Below are 18080 nucleotides of genomic sequence, written 5' to 3' on the forward strand. Positions count from 1 at the left end.
ACTTTGAACGGAAATTATGTTGAAAAATACAGTTTTGTAGCCAAAAGGCTGAGGAATAATATGATGTATTAGAATCTGAATAAAACCAACCTGCCTTCAGAAAAGAATGTGTTGCATTACTTGTTGAACGCCCCTTGTAGTTTGTAAAGTGGGAAGTAACCTTTGTTATGGACTTCACGATGGTTAACGGAGTATGTACGTAGATGAAGACGTCGTTGTAGATCATTAGTTGTGGAAAGTAGTGTGTGGCGACCTTTATTGTCTTTAGAATGCCGTAAAAGTGGTTGAAAACGGACCCTTGACTGATTTTCACTTTCTCAACTATCACCTCGATTGTGATACATTGATCTAAGGGCATAATGGCCTCCACTTCTCTCGCGACTCCATGTTCTCTATGGAGGGACGGCCTGCCGTTCGTTCTTCGTTATTCACATTTGCCTGACAACACTGGAATGGTCTGCACAAGCTAACCACCGTGTCATATGATGATGCATTAGTGCCACACTCTTCCATCAGCTCAGCATGGGTCGATGCACCGTTGTTCCCCTTCAATGCGGGAAACGAATTACCACACAGTAGCGCATTTTGTTAGTGAGATGCACCATTTTTTCTTCTCTAACGCCATGCTACCGTCCTGTAGCGTGCGGATTTCAGTGCATACCAGGACCGCAGATACGTATCAACGAATAATTATTAACTTCATTTTATTCTTTCGATTATTAGACCTTTATTACATATCACTTGTATCGGTAGTCACCTGATGTTGGAAAACCAGCGAAAACGTAAATCTGTTTGACCAAACGACGATTCGAACCCTTGTCCTGCTGCGTGCATGCACAGCGCCGTAAGCTCTGCGTCACCGCGTTCAGCCACACTCCCTTTGTGAGGGTACAGGATCGATATCAATACATTTCTGAAAGTTTAAATCTCGATTCTGCGCTCATTTCTGAAGAACTAATGGGGCTTTCACTCATTACAACAAAGTTTTGTTTATTATATATAACGACCTGATTCATACGATAATTTTCGAAGGTGTGTCCCTAATTTCCGAGAGTTGCATTGCTAATATCGAAGTCTAATACCACCTGACAAAGATTAAAAATGATTCACGTCTACCTCTCCTGCCGATGCTGTTACTTCCTCTTCGAATTTGGTAATGATTCACTAGAAACTGACTTGTACGATGATCTGTCACGTTAATCATGCGTCCATACAGATAAGTGTAAATGTTGTCAAGGATTTAAAATAGTGATAAATAGCTGTATGCGTCTAGTGCACAATTTAAAATCAGCAATGGAGTGAAGGGTATGGCATACATTTCAACGACTGCAATACGAAGGAGCAGAACAGGTTACTTAATGTTTAACAATTTTTCTTAAATAAAGGAGCACATGCAAACACTTCTTAAAGGTATAAAAATCACCTTGTACTGTAACCTAACGCATCTTACTTGAAAATCACATGAAACTGCATCTTGTGAACTTTTACATTTTTTCAAAGAAATGTTTGCATATTTCCCGATATGTCACACCCATGGAACAGAATGGAGTAACGAAAGTTTTTGTGAAATTGTTGAATAACTGGTGAAATTATTAGGAATATCATTTTAATACTAAGATATGAATTTGTTTAATGACCTGTTTCGACTAAGCAATATGGAATCATAAAAAAAATCATTAACAATAATAAAATATTGTAAATTCATTTTAAAATGCACAATATTTTAATGTTTAATAGCAAGTTACTGTTACTGTTACTTTATTTAATACACTCCTGGAAATTGAAATAAGAACACCGTGAATTCATCGTCCCAGGAAGGGGAAACTTTATTGACACATTCCTGGGGTCAGATACATCACATGATCACACTGACAGAACCACAGGCACATAGACACAGGCAACAGAGCATGCACAATGTCGGCACTAGTACAGTGTATATCCACCTTTCGCAGCAATGCAGGCTGCTATTCTCCCATGGAGACGATCGTTGAGATGCTGGATGTAGTCCTGTGGAACGGCTTGCCATGCCATTTCCACCTGGCGCCTCAGTTGGACCAGCGTTCGTGCTGGATGTGCAGACCGCGTGAGACGACGCTTCATCCAGTCCCAAACATGCTCAATGGGGGACAGATCCGGAGATCTTGCTGGCCAGGGTAGTTGACTTACACCTTCTAGAGCACGTTGGGTGGCACGGGATACATGCGAACGTGCATTGTCCTGTTGGAACAGCAAGTTCCCTTGCCGGTCTAGGAATGGTAGAACGATGGGTTCGATGACGGTTTGGATGTACCGTGCACTATTCAGTGACCCCTCGACGATCCCCAGTGGTGTACGGCCAGTGTAGGAGATCGCTCCCCACACCATGATGCCGGGTGTTGGCCCTGTGTGCCTCGGTCGTATGCAGTCCTGATTGTGGCGCTCACCTGCACGGCGCCAAACACGCATACGACCATCATTGGCACCAAGGCAGAAGCGACTCTCATCGCTGAAGACGACACGTCTCCATTCGTCCCTCCATTCACGCCTGTCGCGACACCACTGGAGGCGGGTTGCACGATGTTGGGGCGTGAGCGGAAGACAGCCTAACGGTGTGCGGGACCGTAGCCCAGCTTCATGGAGACGGTTGCGAATGGTCCTCGCCGATACCCCAGGAGCAACAGTGTCCCTAATTTGCTGGGAAGTGGCGGTGCGGTCCCCTACGGCACTGCGTAGGATCCTACGGTCTTGGCGTGCATCCGTGCGTCGCTGCGGTCCGGTCCCTGGTCGACGGGCACGTGCACCTTCCGCCGACCACTGGCGACAACATCGATGTACTGTGGAGACCTCACGCCCCACGTGTTGAGCAATTCGGCGGTACGTTCACCCAGCCTCCCGCATGCCCACTATACGCCCTCGCTCAAAGTCCGTCAACTGCACATACGGTTCACGTCCACGCTGTCGCGGCATGCTACCAGTGTTAAAGACTGCGATGGAGCTCCGTATGCCACGGCAAACTGGCTGACACTGACGGCGGCGGTGCACAAATGCTGTGCAGCTAGCGCCATTCGACGGCCAACACCGCGGTTTCTGGTGTGTCCGCTGTGCCGTGCGTGTGATCATTGCTTGTACAGCCCTCTCGCAGTGTCCGGAGCAAGTATGGTGGGTCTGACACACCGGTGTCAATGTGTTCTTTTTTCCATTTCCAGGAGTGTATTTATTTTGTAGCTTACGTTTAGCAATGTGGGATCCCTAGTAATAGATCCTACAATCCAGTCCTGCCCAACTAGAGCAGTTTCGTTGACAAATCTGTGTGGTAAATTATTTCTTTCTCCTAGTTGATAGGCCAATCATCTGCCAATGAGATCGTTCACTGTTGGACTAATGAATCTGCTCCCCATTGACTACAGGTGTGCTAGCGGCTTGTCTTCCTGTTCTGCACTGAACACATTTTTAAATTTTCCACCTGATTCGTGAAGTCTGTAGTTGGCACTAGTCTTACCTTTCCGAACGTATCTTTCCATCGTTGATTTGAGTATGTTAAACGCATTAAGCGCCTTTAAAACTCCCATTTCAGAAGATGAAAAGGCTGAAACTCTCATTTTCATTGATTTAGTCTGTCATTTCTGTTTATCAGTATTTTTAATGTAAGTCCACACCATCTGGAAAAACAAGTAAAGAAAAGAGATACATAGTTCGAAATCTACTCGCATCAAAACAGGCTGGGCAGGACGGAACACTATTTTATTCTGCACCCTCCTGTTCTGCAGCAGGACTACGTTTCAGGTAAACAGCTGTTATGGAGCATAATAACTGATGCATTTAACCGTATTATTTAACTACCGAATGGTACATACTTTAAGATTACATTTTATTTAAGCGAGTTGCGTCGAGATTCACCAAAAGTTATAGAAATACAACTGGCAATATGTACGATAACCCTTCTCTCAGTAGCTGGACTCCAGACCGTCAAAATGGCTGTCACACCTTTCCATCAATTCATAGACGTAGTTGTATACCACTACAATAGGTTGCAGCACCCTTCAGTTTAGAAAGCAGTAAGATCCCCGTGTGTCCCGCTGTCCCGTTCTGCCCTGAGTTCCATATCTATCGTGTGGTTTTACAACCACACAAAAGTATCTACAATCACATGGAAATGTCCGAATTTGATAAACAATCTAGAGCCCACCCAGCTACCGTCAAACACTCGAAATGGTCACTTCATAGCAATGTGATCTACTTAAGACATCTCCGCACCACAGTCGCAGTCAGCAAATGGAGGGAAACTCCGTTCCTTTATGGTGCAATCATTTCTCCCTTGGCTTTCCTATTGCGGTTCGACTTCGACCAGATTTGGCAAAGTACTCTGATGGCTCAGTCTTATCTATTGCATCTTGGAGCACGTGACCATTGTTGAATGGTTCCTTCCAACGTTGTCACCGTCTTAAGCCACTTTGAAAGAAGTGATACTTTTTGAGTCATTCGAGGGTGGTTTCCTTGATATCAGACAAGTTATTAATGGCTCTTGTAGGGCAACGTACAAGGAAGAATTCTCATAAGAAGTGGTTTTCTTGAGCAAGTTTAACCTAGCTGCTTAGCAATTTTAGCTAGGACATGGTAATAGATCTAATACTGATTCTCATAGCTTCACTAAACTCCTGTTTTATTTGTTTCAGGCTCAATATGTTCGTTACGGTGTACCAGAATGCAGCGCTACAATCATCAACGAATACTGGGTGATGACTGCTGGTCACTGTGTGGATGGGTGAGTAAAACTAGAATACATCACCACCATAAAAGAAATTATGCACATGTGATTATTTCTACGTAGCTGTATTGAATAAAACATTGGTGTAATTCGAAACAAAGTTTTGAAACTGTTTACATGTTTTAAATACAACTGTGAAGTGATTATTAGGTTACGAGTAAGTTTCACTGTGTTTATGCCTGTAGCTTCACATTTGATCGATTTTTGAGTAGTGCAATATTTCAGTCATGTGAGAATGACATACGACAAGAAGCAAGGATAGAAGGCTAATATTTTGTCCAATCATTTCACTTGGAGTAATATATTAGAAGAATAGCTATGAGGGTAAAAACATCCATTGTCTATTTCAGGAACCATCTTGATATGCCCGACCGATGACCGGACGTTACTGAATCTCACTTCTTCAAAACACGAGTTTAACGTTCCGTTTGCGACAGACTGAATTAGAGCTTGGATGATCTAGAAATAAGGCAGAAAAGCGACAAAGACTTTCTCAAACGATTCATTCCAGAATTCGCCTTTATCTGTCGAAGGAAACAACAAACAACTTACATCCCAATGGCCAGATGGGACATTCAACTCTTTCGAAATGGATTCTATTAGTTAAAGCACTTTGACCAAGAGTAAACATGTACCATTGACCGGCGTTCCAGCCTGTCGTCCACAAGCAGGTTCTTTTATCTCTGCAGATACACTGTGAACTGTCATAAATGTTATAACAACATCTAAAGCGAAATTTAAGAACATAAGCATAGTCGATAATGGCAGACAGTCATGTTGCAAACTACTACACTTCATAGGCGGCAGCGATCTGCTCTGACGGCCGTGGTGCTAGGGTACTGAATGGGGCTGGATCCAATCATTTCATGTGCATGTTTCGGTCCTAGCGAGAAGAGGGAGCGCCACCTGCACGAGTCGATATATTTACAGTGTTTACGCTCTCCACAGAACGCGCATCCATATCACTTTTTAACGGGTATACAAGACAAATGAGTACCGAACTTGTGACACTGTAAGTCTGACAATCATTCTTTCATTTCCTAAGCAGCGTATCCTGAATGTGCTACTCTGATTACAGGTTGAGCCTCAGACATTGTCTTGCTGTCACCGCTGATGGCTGTATTTCCTATGGCTATGAATACATACTTAGCTTAAAAACGCTAAGAGTATAATAAAGCATCAATATAGAATTTAACGACACATACTCTCTTACATGTCCTCTTACATACTGTTGCACCGCAGGCAAATGAACTGAGTTGTTCTGGCTGCTGCCCAGTACTGATAAATATGTATCCTCCTCCTTAGTATGCATGTATGGTTCACGGACGGCTGTGTACAGTTCATTACATCCTGCACTTCATAACGTGATTACTAATTTTACGAAAGTTGAGAGGTGTGCAAGAGTTGGTAACACCTACCGTTAACCACAGATGGGATTAACTTGATAGTTCATTATTTACCTCTGCCCTATCATCCTTTATCCTCAGTATCTGTAATGCCCATCAGATGTTTCATTTCAAATATTTACGTTTCTCGTAGAGGTCAATTGAAAATGAACATGACAATTAGTTAGTTAGCTCGTTACATGTCTACAGATCATCTGAATGATACTTTTCCCAAAATAACCCGGAAAACGAGGGTATTCGACATATGTGTACATGATTAATGTTAATTTTAATGAACACGCCATTTTTAGTCCTACTCATTCAAATACACTTAAAAAAGTTATTAAATTTCTTTATATACAGGCTAACAGTTTTTAAATACAAATTCTTCCAAATTTAAAATGTGTCTTGACACTTGTCGGTTATATTATGTAATTGGGCAAATGATCAAAAAATTTTGTTGCCATATATTGATCTCTCTTATGAGCCACTGTCAGTATTAGCAATGGGAAATAAAGGTCACTTTTATCTCTACGGTTGTAGGTAAGGACAGCACTGCTCTTCTCAAATGAATGAATTACGTATGCCGAATTTAACTAGCATATGTATGTACTGTGACGGCACATTTAAAATGCCTACTCCTTGAAGAGTTACCTACGTGACTACTGCGGGGGAACAGCTATTATTCTTGGGGCCCGCATTTTTACAATCAATAATTTTCTTTTCCAAGTGATGAGTTAGCCCAGAAAATTGTTCCATAAGACATTATTGAGTATAAATATACAGAATACGTCTGGAGGTTGATTCGTTTGTCTCCAAGCCTAGCAGTTATAGGAAGGACAATAGCAGCTGTATTTGATGAGTTGAGGAGCTCAGTAATATGCTTCTTCCTGTTCAAGGTCTCAACAATACAAATTTGAAACATTCTACACTATTTACTAACTCCGGTTCATGTGCTGCATCAACTGTCGGTATGGCTCCGTTTGTTGTAGAGTACTTAATACTGTGTGCTTTTTCGAAATTATTGGAGAATTCATTTTCAGAGAACCACTTAGTAATTATTTCAGACACATCAATAATAATCTCTTTTGTCCCTGTCTGTCTAATGGAATTTATTACAACAATAGTATCGTCTGCAAAAAGTACCAATTCTACTTGTTGAATGTTAAGTGGAAGCTGATTCACATATATAAGGAATCGGAGTGGTCCATAAATTGAAGCCTATGGGATTCCCTTCGTGTTTTCTCCCCAGTCACTAAAATTTTCTACGTTCCCAAGATTTTCGGAATTATTCAACACCAATTTCAGCATTTTGTTGGTTAAGTATGACTCAAACCAGCTGTGTGTAAAGCTACGAATTCCAAATTTTTCCTAAGAGTGTCTGCACAATCAAACGCCTTGAAGACATCACCAAAAAATAACAGCTGGTAATATTTTATTATTTAAGGCTTCTAATATCTCATGAGTGAAAGAGTAAATAGGATCATCTGCCAAGCAACCATTTTGGATTCCGAACTGTTATAAGCTATGTAATTATTTCTACTTAAATGTGAGACTTCTCTCGAGTACACTACTTCTTAAAGTATTTTGTAAAACGATGTCAGTACGGAATTTTTTTTATGAAAACGTTTCAGAATTGCATATTTCGAACTGTTGGGAAAAGTTCCATGTGCCAGTATTACATTATATTCACTAAGGACATTATTTATTACGTTAGAAAAATTTTTCAAAGTTATGTTTGCAATTCCATCAACACCATAGCACCTTTCGTTTTTCAGAGTTTTTGTAATTCTGTTAATTTCAGTAAGGGATGCTGGTGATATGTCTAGTTGTTTAAAGTTCTGTGCAATGACATTTTCAATATATTCTCTGTCTCCTTCAACTGAACCATGTATTTTTGCTGCTACATTTAGAAAGTATTTTTTAAAAGCACTCACAGCTTGTGAATTGTCAGTGGCAACATTGTCATTTAGTTTAACTGTTACGGTGTCTTATACGCTGATTGGCCGGCCTGTCTCATGTCTGTCAGTGTGGCACACACTTTCAGTCTTCTTATCTGCATTATTTATCTGTCACGATGTGCATACTTCTTGAGGTTTTAATGGCTTTCTTAAAATACTATAATATATTTTTGAAGTATGCAAGTAACGTAGAAACTTGGATTATTCCGACTCTTATGTGTATTTTCCTCGTACATGAGATTTATTTTCTTAATGAATTTTCTGGATAATTTTTAGCAAAGCTACTTTCAAATATGGACACAAATTTACTATGGAATAAACTGAATCTGACATTAGCTTCTCTTTCTAAGACAGCTCACCCTGTAATACCTCTTTTATCTTACTCTTACAAAATTGTATCCCATTCTCATCAATAAGACTCACAGATTTTTATGAACCTGCCCCAGGGTTGCATGATGCTATATTGTTTATTTCCTGTAATTGTGCCTCATGAGTAGACAGTCCATTAATAACTGGGTACACGTAAATTGTTCCAACATGAGCAGTCTAGAAAAATATTATCTCAAGAATGCATCTAGATTTCCCATAGCTGAAAGTTCCGTATTGGGGGATATGTAGATTACTGAAATTACCACAGAATAAAGTTCTGTTTCACACAAAAACTATTTCTTTCCGTATTTTCAGCTTTTTGTCCAACATTTACAATTCTTGCAGCTCTCTTTCCCTCGTCAACTCTACACAAAACTAGTGCTAGTGTTTAATCCCTGATACTTAACTTCTCCATATCTGCGGCTATATGGCGTTCAGAGAGGCGCAGAACATTAACACCCCAGAAATTTTCACATCTTCTAGTCGTACAGAAGCTCATCTATCTTGTTTTCTCACCTCCTAATGTTTTGATGAAACAAATTTCAGTTTTCTGGATATCGTTACATATATAATGGTTCTGTTCTGCTATAACTTCTTTCAATACTTTATGTCTGTAAGCTAACCCTAACTTAGAAAATATGTCCCTCTGACTCCAGTAAGAACCGGAATTTTGTCTTCTGCACTTGTGGCTCCGTTCACATTTACTTCATGTTGCTCAGCTAATCCTTCCATCCCCCTGCTTTTCAGGTGCAGGCAATGATTTTTGCATCCAATTGCAGTACTAGACACGATACAAGTACCAGAGTTCCTCTGAAACAATCCACTCAGCTATTTGAATAAAAAGTTCTAGGGTTCCCAGCCGCGTCACGTGATTACAATACACGACCCTTCTGCCAGACACTTCTTTCACGCCATCAAGTGGTTTGGCTACCAGTACACCTTCACGTACACTCGCTGCCGACTGTGACGTCACTGATGTTCGCAGCATCGCTCATGTGTGCATACGATGACTTGGCGTTCGAAATATCCGCTGCAACCACGCGATAGCTGGATCCCATGCCGCTTTGAGCTCCAGGCCGCTGTCTCTATTACTGATTTTTGTGTCAATGGTTTTTATAACTTCACAGCCCCTAAAGTCGTCAGGGAGTGTCGTTAAATTTCATCCGGCTACCGCTTTCTAAATCATGCTCAGCTAAGGTGGATTTCTCGGCGTAGCGTGGGTGATAAAACCTTTCTTGTTTCTTCCTGCGTTATTCTATAGTGCGTACTGTTTGTCCGATGTTAGACTGACCACATTCTCAAGGCATCTTGTAAATCCCAGCTGTTTTGAGACTTGGTACATCTTTAGCTGGACTCAATAATTGCACGATTTTTGTCGGAGGTCTGAAGATTTGCTTGATCTTGTGTCTTTTCATCGAGCGGTTTATATTTCCCGACACGGAGCCACAGAACGGTAAGAATGCAAGTTTCTTTTCCTGCTTCTCGTCCGTGGTCTTACTTTGATTCTTGTCTGAAATCACTTCAGTTTTTGGATGAACTTTGTAGCTCTTGATCCTGAAGACCGTTCGTAGGTGTCTCAGCTCAAGGGGCTGGTTATCAACGTCTAATATCATTCTTGAACGATGAACAAGTGTTTTAACATAGCGTTCTTTTGTGCTGGGTGAGGTTTGCTTAACTCCACTACACATAATTACCACTGTTGCACTTTTGTTGGTCATCTTTTAAATTCTATTCAAGATAGTATCAGCTGCGTTCAACTGGTATTCCAAGTTCTTTGCCGTCCCAGACAACATCACCGTTTCGGTTATTCTCTCTGAAAGTTGTGGTTTTTCTGTCTGAACTTTATTTTTCAAATTTCTGCTCAGTTTCTTTCACAGCTTGCTTAGTGGGTAGATGGTTGTAGGAACGCCCATTTTGTTTTTCCTGATGATAACGCCTTCCTCAGGAATGGAAGACCTTTTTACTTGCGAAATATTTTACACCACAGTATTCCATCACCATTACAGCAAACAGCTGCACTACTAACCTCGAGGAATATAAAATCTATCGTTTCCCCTACATATAAGTCGTTCCCAGTATTAACACAGCAAGGTTATATTGGCTAACGTTTCAAGGCCAGGTCAGTCAGTTCTCTAAATTGTTGCTCCTGCAATGAAAAGATTGCTGTCGCTCTACGGTCACCAAATGTTAGCCTGGCCACTTCATTTCCATTTCTTTTATTGGGGGTGTTACTAGTTTTTTATCGTAAATTCCGCTAGTAGAGTTTCGTCCTTATACGTATTCCATACTGATAAATCTTCACTTCGTCTCCAGCATATTTTAATACATCGATAAAGCTATTGTCCATTCCTGTTAGTTTCTTGTTTCTCAAGTCTTTCTGCTCAATAACTACTGAATTCTGGTGTGATAACTGCTGTTCCTATGAATTAATTTTGTTACGTCTTGTACTATCTCACTATTTATTTGCCTCATCGAGCTACTTTTTCTGTCACAATTTGTGGTTATTTAGGTTTTTATTGGTTTTTATCGGTAAAAATGGAATTTCTAAATCACTCATAGTTCACGGAAGATTAGTAATTATGCGAAGTGACAAAGCACAACAACACCGAGGAACTTTTTCCTAGGTAGCTGTAAAGTTTCCCGAGAAGTCTTGTTGTTTCCGTTTCAGGAAGGAGATCCGCGTGTCCGACGTCCGAGCCGGTACCAACAGTGTGCGAAATGATACTGGTGTACTCATCCACGTCAGCGAATTCGTCTTCCACGAAAATTACCATTACGACTACATAAACGACGTAGCTCTGATTAAGGTAAATGCCAGAGTCCTGTATACGTATCAAGTGATGATGTATATTTCTGAGTACGGCAGAATATCAGTATGCGGCAATAATCAACAACTGTTATCATTTCAAGAATTTCTTATGTTCAGTGATGTATGACTTTTCATAGGATGAGGTTATGATACCTAGTAGCACGTATTTCCTCAACAGAAATTGCACTGGCGGAAAAAATAGCTACGCCAAATAATAATTAATATATAGTAATGAAATTTCAGGAATAATTTTCTAGGTAACACAATTAAGTGATTAACATTGCAACATCATAGTTTAAAGTAAGCAAGAGATAAGCCATTGAAAACGTGAAATGCTGGTGCATTAATAACTGGTGTAACCGCCAGAATGTTGAATGAAAACATGCGAATGTGCATATATAGTACGTAATGCTGGTTGAGGGGGATAGTGGAGTTGTCATCCCATAATGTCCCATATGTACTTGATTGGAGACAGATATGTGATGGAGCGGGCCAAGGCAACCTGTCGACACCGTGTACATGATGTTGGCTTGCAACTGCTGTATGAGGGCGATCATCATCCTGTTGGAAAACATCCCCTGGAATGCTCTTCTCGAACGGCAGCACAACAGATCGAGTCACCAACTGTCCGTATTTCGATACCATACAATGCTGTGCTCCGAACATACATTCTCAATAATTTCATCCTCAAATTAAGGTCTATATTTCATACTAGCACACTTCTCTTGGCCAGGAATGCCCTTTTTTCCAGTGCTAGTCTGCTATTTATGTGCTCCTTTCTTCGTCCATCATGGGTTATTTTGCTGTGTAGGTAGCAGAATTCCATAACTTCATTTACTTCGTGGTCGCCAATTATGGTGATAAGATTCGGTTACTTCTCATTTCTTTCGTCTTTCTTCGATTTACTCTTAATCCGTATTCTATATTCATAATAATGCTCATTCCATCCAAAAAAAACCTATAATTCTTCTTTACTTTATTCAATACTTCTTTTTGTAAGTAAAATCTAGACCAAAATTTTCCTACCACAATTACAGTGCGACAGCTAGCTTCAATTGCTACCTGCGAGCATCTTCAGATTTGTAACACATGGAGGAAATGTAGCTTAAGAAAATTATGCACAGTCAAGCAAAATACAAAAAAAAATGTAGAACAGCAAAGCAAAAATATGAATGTGGAGGCATTTCTAAAGTGAGTGTGAACATTTCACAAATCTATTTAACAGAGTAATACAAAATTTGTTAATGTTTTTAAAATAACACGCCATTCAAAATGTGGTAAAGCGGGAATAAGCACTGTAAAGCAATATTACGTGCAGTTATGTAAGGGCACAAAGTTAAAAATGTAAGCCAAAGATCTGTATTACATCCTTGAGTGGCAACAAGCCGTTTGCAGGAGGAAAATTCTACATAACAGGCATTAATTTAAGACTAAAATTCAAGAAGATTGTGCCTAAGTCCACCTAATTTTAAAATCATAAAAATGACTGGAGAATATAGTTGAAAACTATCAAACAGGGATGCTGCCTTTATAGCTAACTGGCAACGTGCCATATGTTAAAGACGGATCATACTTGAGAGTCAAATGATAAAAACATATAAGTAGCGCTAAGTAGGTCAATAAGAGGATAAAAAACATGTCATACGTGAGAGTCAAATGATAAAAACATCGAAGTACAGAGTAGCGGCAAAAATAAGAAAAAAACGTCATCTCGCAAACTGACAATAATATAGGAAAATTTCCAGTTGTATGAATAGAAGTTGCATCAAAAAATCATTATTTGCCATAGTTCAGCCGGTATTTTCTCGAGAAAAGTATATGCAACTGGTGCAAAAATTGTCAGCTGTTCCGTACCTGTAAATATACAAGCCAAAGAGGTCACTGTAATTTTATAAAGAAGATATGTGATCAACAGTTGTAGAATGAGAGGGTACTGTGATACCGCACCTTAAAGAAGAATGTTCCTGCGTGGTGTTCGAAGTCATCATCATTATAAATTGTGTACAGGGTGAAGGATGAAAGTAAAATACTGTACGCCCTACAACCTGAAAAGACACTTGAAAACTAACTGAGTTATGCAAGGACTCCTATTGGCCAGTCGAAATACTCGAAACGAGAGACAGGTGGCGCGGGAGTGCTTGCACTTTCAAAGATTGACACTATTGTTTCGCATGTGTACTGCAAAGGAACATAGCAATGACGACTAAAAATGACGTAATGTCTAATTTATACCTAACGTAATAATGCAAGTGAATAATAAACGACCAGAGATCGAATAGACATATAAAATATAAAGCATCCAAAACAGCAGGGACTTCAGTGTTGTTAATCATAGAATTTTGAGATGAAAGATTAGGCGACAGCTGATGGTGAAGCAGGAGGAATTCCGATAGCAGTATTACAGGCAGGCGCAGCTAGATGGCAGATAGCGCATATGTTCTGAGAGACGTGCGGTCGCAGATAAGCGACGGCTGATCGCTCTTTAACATTTTATGGAACATTTTGAAGAAATAATTCTGACTCAGTTCTTCTGGTCATTCGAAACTTTATCTGAGGCCTTCTTCACGGTGGAACAAATCCCTAACTCTTCGAGTAAATAAAGTCATCTTCCCACTGGAGCATAATGTAATATCTCTATCCCTTGATCAATGTCCTATACCGTACGTGTTTCAGAGGTAATACGCGAGCCAAAAGCTGATAAATTATGATAACAGTTATGCTCTCTGAAAAGTAAATCAAAAGATCGGCCTGTATGGCCAATATAGTGACTGTCGCAGTTGACAGAACTGAGCCTGTACTCACACAATTTAAGCTTTGGCTCTACACGGTGTCGTATGCATGCCTTCAGGGGGTTTCTAGTTTGCATACCAATCCTAACATCCGTTCTGCGGAAGCACTTCTCAATATTTTGTGACGCAAGACCATTGTGGGTCATTGCCGTAAATTTAATTTTATTTGTACGTTTACTATTGGCATAAGGAACGGTCTTATTCTGGCCTGGTTTGAGTATGTCAGGTTCAAACTGCTGTAAAGGAAGCCGTAGTAGGCAATGAATCATTCAACGGAAAATACATATTTTATACCACTAAGGGTGTGACGAGTGGGCGTTAATAATTACGTCAGAACAAGTAGGTATGTTGTAAATACCGAATATATGCTTATTGTTTCGTGTAGTAATAGGGAAGTCTAAGTAACTGATAGCACAGTTCTGCTCCAGTTCCAATATAAAACCGGTTATCGGATACATAGTATTTATTAATGATGCGAAGTTATTTATGTCGGCCTCGTCCTCATTAAATAAAAGAAGGACGTCTTCCACGTGTCACTTGTAGTATACTGTTTTTCTCTTATAGTACAGTGAATTCTTGGAAAAAAATTATTTTCACGATCATTGACAAAAATATCCACTTAAGTCCCGGCGAAGCTATTGCCCACTGCAGGCTCATCTTCGTCATAATAAATTTTTCCATTAAGGGAAAAGTAGTTGCAGAATAACTATATCTCTAGCAGCTCGATTATAATTTCACCTACATTCACTTTCTCATGTTAGTAAATTATTTTTATAATATCAAGGCACTCTTTTACCGAAGAAGTTGCTGTATCCAGCAATGCAAGTTTGGCGTTATTAGGTATTTTAACATGCTAGCAAGTTCGGAACTATTATCTATGAGATCTCAAAAATGAAGGCCTCTTTCAGTTTTCTCATTCAATACACGATTCATCTCGTAATTTGGGGATGTAGTATTTCTAACTACAGGTCTAGAAGATTTTTCCATTTTGGGCACCTTAATTTGTGAACCTATTGTGGAGTAGTACTATTTACAGATCTTTTTCCTGGATCCGAAAATAGGAAGATAGAACTATGGGTTCCTTTTTAATGTTTGTGTGACACGTGTTAACCTCAATGATACAACTGACTGCGACATTATCCTTGTATGCCCTACTGACTATAACTTTTCGGTTGTAAGTTTCCTTACTCGATGCGATGTTTGACTTTATCTGCGTAGGCAACGAATTTTTCGTTTTGATAGCAACATTAACGGGGTTAAACTTGTTAATTTTAGCTAGCTCAGTGACCATTTCAGTGTACACAGTTATTTCTTTTACCTTATTCTGCCTAAGTGCAGGGAGACATTGAAATTCAGACCTTCATCTAGCAATTCCTGTACATATTTATAAAAAACTATGTGGATTAAATTAACTACTCTATCATGAAATTTGAGTACGTTTTGGGCATCCTGTTGCTTAACAAATTTCTGTTCCATGCAAATATTATAAATATTTTTATAATGCTTATTAGGAATAGGATGTTGGTTTCCCTCACAACGTTAAGAATAACAAGACTGAAATTGCCACATGATATAGTGTTCTGTTATCGGAGTTCTAACTGTTTGTCTTTCTTGTTTAAGGTGTCTTCAATTCAATTCCTTATTTACACTCAGGATAGCAATGTCATGAGTGAATTTTATTATTGATATCCTTTCATCTTGAATTTTAACCACACTCTTGAAACTTTCTTTCGTTTACGTCATTGCTTCTTCGTTGCGTAGGTTGAACAGTAGCGGCGAAAGACTACGTTCTTGTCTTACACCCTTTTTAATCCGAGCACTTCGTTCTTGTTCTTCCACTCTTAATCTTCCCTCTTGACTCTTGTAAATATTATAGATTACCCGTCTTTTCCAGAAAGATTACCCCTATTTTTCACAGACATTCAAACATCTTGGAGCATTTTACATTGTTGAATAATTTTTCCAGATGGACACCTCCTAAGAACATGTCTTGATTATTCTTTAGTCTTGCTTTCATTATCAACCGCAACGCGAGAACTGCCTTTTTGGTGGCTTCACCTTTCCTAAAGCCATAGTGATCATCGTCTATCAGGTCTTCACTTCTCTTTTCAGTTTTTCTATATATTATTCTTGTCAGCAATTTTGGTGCATGAGCTGTTAAGTTAATCGTACGATAATTCTCGAACTTGTTGGCTTCTACAGTTTTGGGAATTGTGTGGATGATGTTTCGTCGAAGGTCAGATTGTGTATCGCAAGATTCATATATTCTATCCACCAACCTGAATAGTTGTTCTGTTTTCGCTTTCCCAAGCACTTTTAGAAATTGTGATGGAATGTTATCTATTATTTCTGCCTTATTCGATCTTAAGTCTTCCATAGTTCTTTTAATTTCTAATTCTGATACTGCATCCCCTATGTCTTTTACATCGACTCTTATTTCTCCTTCTATCACGTCATCATACAAGTCTTCTCCCTCATTGAAGCCTACAGTGTACTCTTTCCACCCATACACACTCTCCTCTGCATTTAACAGTGGAATTTAGAGGCGAGCTGCTAGATTTGTTACCATCTGGTTTCAGCGACACGTTAAGTGATACGGAGATGCTTCGGGAACTCAAATAGGAATCCCTGGAGGGAATGCGACGTTCTTTTCGAGAAACACTGTTGAAAAAATTTAGAGAACCGGCATTTGAAGCTGACTGCCCAACGATTCTACTGCCACCGACATACATTGTGCGTAAGGACCATGATGATACGATACGAGAAATTAGGTCTCATGCGGAGGCATATAGAGAGTAGTTTTTGCCTCGCTGTATTGGCGAGTGGAACGGAAAGGAATTGACTAGTGGTACAGGGTACCCTCCTCCGCGCACAGTATGGTGGCTTGAGGAGAATCTGTGGAGAAGTAGATGTAGGTTAGAATTCCCATTGCACGGCGACGCTAATTTCAATTATTCCTGTAGCGACAGCAACTATATTACAGCACTTTTGCGTCTTTGCATACGCCCCTACAAGAAAACGGACTGTTTCATGTTAGAACGGAAGATATTGGCCGTGTGAGATATTCCAGCACACCGAGTTGGAAGAGGATGTACAATGACAGAAAACAATCGCAACGCCAAATAATAATTAACGTAGAGTAATAACATTTCGGAATATATTTGTCTAGGTAACTTATTTAAGAGATTAACATTGTAAATGTGAAGTGCCGGTACATTAAAAACTGGTGTAACAACTGGAATGTTGAATGCGACCACGCAAACCTGTTTTCATTGCGGCTCCATAAACTTCCCCGGCGTGGTAATTTATGATATTCCTACTGCGTCTCCAGCCGGAATATAACGTCACCTTGACATTTACGGAGCCGCATAAAGAGCTTCTACGGGAAGGCGATGTTTAAACTTGTAAGGAATTTTGATAAACTTCGTAAGAAGAAGGGGAAGTTTCTGAGCGCCCTCTCTTTTCTGCTGAGAAGCCGGAAAGAATGTATAATACCTCATTTTGCCAGAACTGTTCATTACATTGGGACAAAAGTTACCAATAACATTAAGAACCGTGCTGGTTTTGCCTTAGTAAGGAAGCGCATTCGTTTTACACTCAGACAGCTGAATTTCTTATCGAAGGATTTATTTTGTTTGCATTTGGAAGTATTGGCACTGTTGTCCGTTGCATACTGGGAACAGGTTGACAGTCCGTTTTCGTCAATATCAGACTGGGTTGATACAACGCAGTCAGTAGGCAGTCTTCGAAGGTTCACCGGCTTTCTTCTCAGTCTAACGGATACACCGTCAACATGTTGTGATTAATCTCACAACCAAACAATTAGACGATGCTACGCCGGCAGTATTGGAAAAGAGATTAAATTTTGCCCCTACACGCAGGAATTTTCCCATCACTGAATTCATTTCAGAGGGCAAACAAGGGGTGTCAGGGTACCCCTTGGATCTAGATGATGAATTTAGGCAAGAGATCTCGCGTACGTTGCGCCGTGTGCCAACCCCGTGAAGTAACATCTTCTCACTT

At 40.0% G+C, this 18080-nt stretch overlaps 1 protein-coding gene across 1 annotated transcript in view; it reads left to right on the forward strand.

Moving 5' to 3' along the window:
* Window positions 1–18080, forward strand: part of LOC126482042 (trypsin-1-like) — a 54786-nt gene that overhangs the window by 14130 nt on the left and 22576 nt on the right. The window contains exons 4-5 of the mRNA XM_050106015.1: window positions 4653–4741; window positions 11128–11266. Coding sequence (XP_049961972.1) covers window positions 4653–4741; window positions 11128–11266 — 228 coding nt within the window. The remainder of the gene's footprint in view (window positions 1–4652; window positions 4742–11127; window positions 11267–18080) is intronic.

Source organism: Schistocerca serialis, chromosome 5, assembly GCF_023864345.2.
Source record: "Schistocerca serialis cubense isolate TAMUIC-IGC-003099 chromosome 5, iqSchSeri2.2, whole genome shotgun sequence".
Taxonomy (NCBI): Eukaryota; Metazoa; Arthropoda; class Insecta; order Orthoptera; family Acrididae; genus Schistocerca; species Schistocerca serialis.